We start from the raw sequence: 8,986 nt of genomic DNA on the forward strand, positions 1-8,986 counted from the left end.
CCCTCGGCGCAGCGCTGACTGCGGAGGGGAGGGGAGGGGAGGGTAGGGCGGGCTGCGGCTGGCCCCGCGCCCCTTTACCGGCGGGAGGCTGCGGCGAGCCCCTGTGGGGTCGGCTCGGGGCTCGGTTTCAGCGAGCGCTGCGGACGGCGGGGAGGCGGAGGCGGTGTCCCGGGGCCGTGTCCGCGGCTCCTCGCACCAGCCGGCCCCGTCCCGCTCTCCTGGCTGGGCTGGGCGTCTCTGCAACAAGTGTCTCCATGAGAACCAAGGAGCGAAACAGCTTCAGGCGGGTGTACATTTCTGTGGTGTTCCCTTCTTCTCCCGGGCTTTATGGCCTGAAATTTCTCAGCGGTGCGGTGTGCGCTTGAGCTCTTAAATATCCATTGTTGGGTGAGAATCTAGCATTTGTGGTCTCCTTAGAGCGGGTTAGAAGAAGGTTGTAGCTGTCCTGTGCTTCTCCCCTATTGCTGCTGTAAAGGTTTTTGTGCGACTGTGCCCTACCAGGCAGTCCAGGGTAGGCAGAGTGGTTGGTTTCCTCAGCTGAGGTTTTGATCCAGGAGATGGATCAAAATGTTTTGTCTCACCAGCAGAAACTAGACTCAGATCAGAACTTATTATTCACGTACCTCCATGAAATCTTGAGGTTTTCAGCCAAGAATTTGCAGCAAAACAGCCTTGTTATCTTATCTGTTCTGTCAGCCAGTGCGTTTCTTAAAACTATAATTATCTGTGCCTGCTCACATGTTGAGGTTTGTATCGAGCCTTGTAACCATGGTGGTTAGCAGTTCAGAGCCTGCCTGGCGCTGGGTGGGCTGCCTGGGACGGGGATGTTTTGCTTCTGGAAGCTCTGTCTGTGGAGGAGCAGCTCTGTGAAGCCTTGCTGGGATGTTTGGTTTGTCATGTTTTGCCTATCAGCTGTGTGAACTCTGGCTTGTGTGCAAACCGCAAGCCAGAATCAGAGCTGGTAGTGGCTTTGAGTGTCACAGTCCGTAGGGTCTTAATGAAGGACCTTCATTTGGGGACTTTCCTAATCCTGATGTCTCGTACGTGTAACCAAGCGCTTTTGTTTAGTACTTATTAACAGAGGAGGTGGAAGAACTGTAATACTTAATCCAGTTCCTTGTCAGCACAGGATCATTCCTTGCCCTGGGGGTGTATTACTGATGTGCCAGACAAAGATCTTTCTCTGAAATTCCCTCATGGAGCTCTCGGTGCTAAGGAACAGGCATTCCGTTGTCTTTGTCCACAGACTTAATCTTGCACAACTTCAGAAGGAAAGATCTGGGGAGAGAGAAGGGTTTACTTCTATCCCTTATGCTCAGATGTTAATTTAGCACTCCACATTTCCTGTGATTCACAGCTTGTCTCTTGACATCAGTGCAATTTCTGATTGCAGGAAGACCAAGAGCAGTGTGCCTTTGAGCAGAAATTGAACTGCTAGTTAACTTTTCCCACACAGCGCTGTCATTAAGTGCAGCCTTTCATCAAGTAGTATTAACTGCTAGGCTTCAATCAAATGTTGATTTTGTTTGTTTGTTTGTTTTCCTGGCCTCTTGGTTGTTGGTTTGTGGGTCTTGTGTGTGTCCCGTCCCCCCCGCTAATGTATTTTGTGTTATTGCTCCTTTCATTCAGTTAATTTTGCTCTTAACAGTGAGTTTCATTTTAACAGGAGTGTGTGGGGGCATTGATCAGTATTCTAGCAGCTGCGATTAATACTGGGTGGAAAGTCTTTTCTAAAGTGCTCTTTCAGACTGACTGTAACTGAAACAGTGCATTGATTTCCCCTGCCTCCCCTTCCTTTGGTTCACAGTTGGGACGTCCATAAGGGCTAAATTGAGTTTTCATTTAATAAACAAAGCCTGAGTCTGCTTCTTGATCACAAGTTCCTCAGGCAGTTGAGATGGAGTCTGCTGGTCTGTTAATTTCCTTGGTTTTGGTAAAATAGCATTAGGAAGCTTCTCTTGTCACCAGCTTTTTCTGGGTAGTGTGTTAGCTTGGTGAGATGAAAATGTAGATCAGTATATACATAAAAGCAACTATCTCTGCAAGCAAAAATGTACATGATGTAAAAACAGAATGATTTTGCTCTTTTCTAGTAGAGCAGCTAAAAATGGCAGGTGTAGCTTTTTGCTGAAAAGATTACAATCTTCTCTGCAGCTGCCAGCATTCAGCTGGAACTTTGGCTGTACTTTGCTTTGCAGCATTTAGGGGAGCCTGTTCTCTGTAGGCTGGCTGCAGAGCTCTCCCAGCACAGTGATGGCCTGGATGTGCCATCAGGTGGAATGTGAGTGGCAGTCAAAAGCCTAGAAAATGTTTGAAATAGAAAGGCAAAGTTAATTAATCTGCTTAGTCTATGGCCAGTCCTGTGCCATTGGGGGGGGGGGGGGGAAGTAGATGCTTTCCCAAGTTGAGTAAAATGAAACTTCTTTGTGGGATTTTTTTAATCTTTGTATCACTGTGCAGGGCAAACAAAAAAAAAACAGCCCAGCAAAGACTCGTTAAAATAATGTTTGTGTAAGTTGTTTGAACAGAAAGGGCAAAATAAAACACAGAGACCCTAAAAACTCATGCTTCTCCTTTCAATTTTCTGCTGTGAATTACTTTTGCCTTGGTTCCCTAAGCCAAGGAGTCCTCGGTCCGGGCTTGAGTTTACAGCAGCTTTATTGTATCAAACTCGGTGCTTTGCTTGCTGTAGGTTTGTTCTGCTGTTTTAGGTGGCTAACTGGAAGAGGAGTAGACAATGACAGTGAAAAGCAGGACAACAGCATTTTTGTAGTCTCTTGCACTCTTTCAGAAACCTATAGAGGCTGTTCTGGGAGCTGCCGTTCTGTGAACCATTTTATAGAATCCTGTGAAGCAGATAGATGCTGTGGACATCTGGGATTTACACAACTGTGATGACTTGTCTTTGTTTTCAATTTTTATTCCAGAAGAGTTGCCATTACTGAAGATTCTTAATGCCAGATAATCAACCTACTGCTGAATAACCATGAAAGAGACGAGGTAGCTGCCCAAGTGTGAGATAAAAACTAATTTCAATGGATACAAAATACAAAGACGATTTATTTAGGAAGTATGTACAGTTCCATGAATGCAAACTGAATGCCTCTGACAACAAGCAGCGTCCTATTAATGATGAGTATTTGCGAGTGGCAGCGGCAGCCTTACTTTGCCTTCCCAAAATTGATCCCTTTTATAGATTCCGGTTGATAAAATTTTACGAGATGGCTGAAAACTCACTGAGATCTGTGAAATCTTCAAGTTTACATTCGCTCCATAATGCATTCAGCATGCTTGAGACAGTTGGAATTAATCTCTTTCTTTACCCCTGGAAAAAGGAGTTCAAAAATATTAAGGTAAGACATTTTATGTATGGCCATAGTGAGAACATGATTTGTTTTTCTTTCTTTTAACCCATTTAATGCATTTCCTTTAAAGACTTCTTTTTTTTTCCTACCTATTAGCATGATCTATGTATTTGTCTATATACAGTTGGTAAACAGAAGCCACAGGAAAGTTTCTATGTAAAATAAGTGAGGTTTGTGCTGGTGGGAGTATCCCAAGAGCAGAAGTACAAGTACTATCTGCATTTATAATGTAACCATAAAATAGATGAAGAGCTTATCTAAGGTTTTTGTTCAGCATACCCTGCTACAGTGTCTTAGTTTCTACTTGGAGATGCTTTTACTAGGGTGAGCAGTCAAGTGGTGTTTAAGCTCACTCAAAGTTTGATTTTGAAAGAATTATTTCCAGAATATCTTTTATCCTGCTCAGTTCTCAATTCATGAAGGTTTTGATTTTAATGTCCTTTCAAATTATATTACCTATGCCAGGATTTCAGAGGGAAAAGTAGGAACTTTTATATTGCTTGCCTTGAGTGCTGGAAGTCAGATAGTGAGTTCTGCTGTTGATTTTTCTATGTTCTCTTTTACCTCTTCTTATATGCTTATTCAGAACTGCTGGGTTCAGTAATGAATGCTGCAGGTGACTTACAAGAACAGTTTTGAGACTTGAAAGCTGGGTAAAAACACTGCTGATAAAAGTGTCTAAAGTAATTTGCAGGTTGTGTGCACTAGTGATGGGTATTTTTGTTTGTTTTTCTGAAAAAGACACTATTTCACCATTTAGCCGAGAATTTGAACACTATTAGAACATTTGAGAGGTCTCTGTTTTCCCAAGGGGAAACTACCTTTCTTCAAGATCTCTCCATAAATCTTCTTCATCGTTATGCTTAAGTTTTGGCCTTTGAAATGTTGGCTGATCCACCGAGGATGTCTTTCGATGCAGTGCTGATATTGACTTTGGTTGTGTACTGTGGATCCAGTACTTGTTCTACACAAAGATGTGGTGGGCAGGCTGCTCTTGCCTGCAATCCAGAACAGTTTGAACTGGGTTAAGAACATATCTCAGGTATGCCAGATGCTAAGGATATTTAAACTTGCGCAAACTCATATCTCTGTCCTTCGGGCTTTTTTAGTGGAAGTTCTTGACCTGATGTAAAATTAAATAAACCAGGCATTTGAAACTGCCTGGTAATAGTACATAAAAAAGTGTGCACCTTAAGTATATTTAAAGCTGAATTGAAGAGGACTTTGGTATTCTTGCAGTAATTCTGAGTTCCTGTTACCTCTAGCCCCTGTCCAGGGGCAATACATGAAATCTCTGCCTTTTCACCTTTCCTGGTGGACTTGCTTGTAAATGCAAGCATGTCTGGTATGCATAAAAGTTAATGTCAGTGTATAGCATAGTGATTTAAATCAACAGGGAGGACATTATGCTAATCAGGATTTTAATTTGAGTGAAAACTCTCCTACTTTGAATTTCCTTCATGCAGAATTTCCATCTGCTGAACAGAAGGGTGGCAGAAATGGAGTTCATCATGCCATGGGAGTTGCATGTGTTCACTGTCGTTATTATTCTACTGAATTATATAGTATTTGTCACTGAATTATCTGAACATCTAGTCCACCACTGAATTTGTAACCTAGTTTTCCTTTTATTTCCCCCTCACCCCCCTTAGACCTACACTGGACCCTTTGTTTATTATGTAAAGTCTGCTCTAACTGAAGATGATGTAAGGCAGATTTTGAACTACATGGGCTATGTCCAAGAACTGGGAACAATGTATAAGCTCAAAGAGCAGGTTGATGCCATTCAAGTGAAAATGGTTTCATTTGAACTCTTTTTGGCCAAAGTGGAATGTGAGCAGCTTCTTGAAATTCACTTGCAAGTGAAGGATAAAGGTTATTCAGAGATTGATGTCATAAATGAACGAAAAAATAGCAGTGAAGATGTTAGAGGCTGCTCAGAAGCCATGAAACGGCGTGCAGAGTGCAAAGAAAACTTAAACACTTCCATGGCACGAATGGTACTCCAGAAATCAGCAAGTGAACGGGCCTCTAAAGATTATTTCAAGCCAAAGGTGAGCAAGCCTTCTAAATCAGTGGACACATATGATAATTATTGGGAAAGTAAGAAACCACCTTTGATGAGCTCACTGAGTCTCAGGAAAGAGCCAATTTTAGTTGATGCAGAAGATGACATTAAAGATGAAATTATCCGTCCGTCACCCTCTCTTCTGACAGTGTCAAGCTCCCCACACGGGTGTTCAGATGAATTCTTGCCAACTTCATCTCATCACAATGGCATGCTAAGAACCAATGTCCCTTACAGCTCCTATTTTTCTGCTCAAGAGGACTTAGATTTATATACTGATCCCGATTCTAGAAGTATGTTAAATTTTAAAAGACAAGAAGCTATTAAGCCTGACGTATGGCTGTTAAAAAATGATGCCAACCCTGTTTACCACAAACGCACCCACCTAGCCAAAGAGACCGCTTCCCTCAAGTGCCAAAACTGTGGCATACCTTGTGGCACTTCTGTTTGCCAAAAGTGTGACAATCTCTTCAACTCTAGGCAGGAATATCCAGCAGTGAAACAGAGCACCTATTCAATCAAACCACTTCCAAATGATGGCTTGTCTCCTGCGTCTGCTTTAAGGGAGAAATCTCAGTACACATCACAGACTCAGAGTCAAGAGAGAGCTGCTCAATTCAGTTCAAAATCCAAATCTTCAGGCACCTCGCGCTGTGGCTTTTGTAACCGATCTGGAGCTGCAAACACTTGCACGTTTTGCTCGAAAGTCTCATGTGACACTTGCCTCAATGCTTACTATTATGATCCCTGCTGTAGAAAAAGCGAGCTTCACAGATTCATGCCTAACAATCAGTTAAACTATAAATCGTCCCAGCTGTCCCATGTAGTTTATAGATAGATTTGATGAGTCTGTTTGGAGGGGAAGGAAAAGGGGAGGGGAAAGGGCTATGCTAACTAATGTGCTGACTCCACTGATAAGAAAATACACTGACCTCTTACAAAAATGTCATGTCCAAATATTTGGAACGATGGTTCAGTGATCAGGTGCCAGTTCTTGATTTTTGTGGCTTCACAGATGCTGCAGATACATTAGATTTCATGCTGCTATAATTTAGGTAACTCCTAAATGATCATTACTTTTCAATTTAAGTGGGGGAGAAGAGCACATTTTTCTTTAAAACTTGGCAGCTGTTGCATTTTTAGAAAAGTGACATCGCACCTTTCTACTACATTGCAGTCATCTCCTTGCCCAAATAAAAGCATGCAAGGCTTGAAAATAAAATCTAAAAATTAATATTCTCATTTTCTATGAGTGATGAAACTACTGCCGGTTTTTGATAAAGTATGACTTTAAAATGTGCAAGAAATATGTGAATGACTCGTTTTACCAACAAGGACTATTTTTTGAAGTGTGTCTGCATTTCTTGATCTCCAAAATGCAAGCACCACAGCGTCTCTTCCTATCGTCTTTATGTTTCTTCCTTCTCCCCTTATCTCCTGGTTGTTTATCTCAAGCTTGTATAATCTGAATCTGGACAATACGTGCTTTATTTTCTGGTGTTGCCAATATCATCCTACTGGTTTTTACTGTATGGTGTTTTAAAAAGGTGAACCTGCATTCATGTCACTTAAATTATGCCTAGAGTGTTGTCCTTCCAGATGAGTACTAATTTTCTTTACTTTCTGTTGCACATGTATTAAGTACTGTTCTTTGTACTGTAAATAGGTAATTTGGAAACAGTTTATTTTTAATAAATATTTAATATGTTGAGTTCTTAAAAGTGGTAAAATCATTATAACTATGAAGTCTCTCTGGGTTATTTGTTCAGGTGACTTTTTGGTTTTCCTTGTACTGTATTTCACAGCTTATTATAGTCACTGTGGCAGGCTGATGTTCTTGGCTCTGATCAATTTTTGGTTTTTAATCTGACATTTTTTCCCTCTGATAAGGCTACCACTCATCTAAGTGGAGCCTTGTCTAAGAATTGCAGGATTTTGGTTCTCAGTGCACGCTTTTCCTTTGTGGTTATGGAAATTGTTAAGTGTAAATGTTATGCTTGCTTCCAAATTCACTGCGAAGTCTGTAGTGTAGTTCAGCAAGTTAAGCACTGGCCTGGTTAAAAATCAGAGCTCATTTGTGACTCCTGTTAAAGTAAACCCATCAGTTATGGATGTGAATCGGATAATAATATCTATTTGTATTACTGTAGCACATAGGAACCCTAGCCGAGAACCAGGACTCTGTTGTGCTAGGCTCTGTACAGTTGGACCCCCAAACAATACCTGATTATGGGTAGGCTTTAGTTTTTTATTAAAAGAAAACCCACAAGAATCCTTCCAACTTCCTTATTGCAACTAGCTAGTTAGAACAAAATATCAGGCAGCCTAATCTGATGTGCAGAATTAAATGTGTTTAAAGTATCTGTAAAGAACTCTAGCTGAGATGTAAACTATATAGTCCACTTTGCACTAAAATTATTCACTTAGGGTTTTTTTAAACACTGTTAGAGTCTAGGCTTCTAAACTTTAATGTCCATTGATCCCTGTGTGACAGAAACATGCATGAATGATTGTTTGTCTTACATTTTTTGGGTGGGGGGAGGGCTTGAGGTAGGTAGAGGGGGAAACTATATAGGCTAACGTTGTAAAATAGCTGAAATAATTTTAGCCATAAATGGGTGTCAGAAGTATTATGGAAATAAGGTGAAACCTGAGTCTTAGAGGGCTGAGAACAGTAAGTTACTGTACAGTTTGCACTAAGAAACAAAGTCAATGGTGTGTGTTTAGCAATCAGGGAAACTTCTAAATCAAGCAACTGAGACTGAACATAATGTTATAGGCAAGTATTGCCTTGCTGACCCTGAAGGTTGGGGTGAATATTGTTTAAGTGAATGATTTTAAGGTTTTCAAAATCTTGTATGTTTTTCTATAAAAAAAAAATATATATAGATATGACACAAATGTAGATACGTTGTGTATATAGTGAAGAATTTAAAAACAATTTTACTATTAAAATACGGTCTAAGGGTGGTTTTAATTTTGGTGGTTATTTTGTTTTTGTTCATCTTCTGAAGTGTCATGCCTGTTTGGCTGCTATACAGTGTATCTTCTAGTTCAGTAGTTCAATTTTCCATATGGCTACTCACACTACAGTGAATAACTAAAACTGTGATGCCACGTAATTTTTACGGTGACCATAGCAGGGACTATACTTGCTTTGAAAAAGAAAAGTCCTGTGTATATATGTCATGGAATACTGTAGTACAAAACTGTGTTGAATTGAAGTGATACCATGCTCTATTTTTGTGTATCTTACTGTATGAGGTTGCTGTGATTGATACAGTAAAATATATGCTAATTTAAAATGCAGGTGTTTGGCATCTGATTTGTTTAAATTTATGTTTTGAAGGAATATAAAAATAGAGGCCTTTAAGAAAAGGCTTAACTTTTCTTAAAGCTGAGCGCATGTAGCTGTCTTTCACAACTGCGTTTTGCATGCAGAAATGAGCTGGTGCGCAGAGGTAATCTTGGGGGAAAAAATGGGTGAGAGTGTATGTATCATGAGCCTCAGCATTGTCAAATTGGATGTACTGCCTGCAGAATGCAGAGCTTT

At 40.7% G+C, this 8,986-nt stretch overlaps 1 protein-coding gene across 1 annotated transcript; it reads left to right on the forward strand.

Moving 5' to 3' along the window:
• Window positions 1–3,035: 3,035 nt before the first annotated feature.
• SPATA2 (spermatogenesis associated 2) lies at window positions 3,036–6,271 on the forward strand (the record flags this gene model as incomplete). Its single annotated transcript, XM_082007007.1, has 2 exons — window positions 3,036–3,353; window positions 5,018–6,271. 2 exons carry the CDS (start codon window positions 3,036–3,038, stop codon window positions 6,269–6,271), a joined length of 1,572 nt encoding a protein of 523 aa, XP_081863133.1.
• Between the last annotated feature and the right edge of the window lie 2,715 nt (window positions 6,272–8,986).

This window comes from Phaethon aethereus (genome assembly GCF_964289735.1).
Source record: "Phaethon aethereus genome assembly, chromosome: 16".
Lineage (NCBI taxonomy): Eukaryota > Metazoa > Chordata > Aves > Phaethontiformes > Phaethontidae > Phaethon > Phaethon aethereus.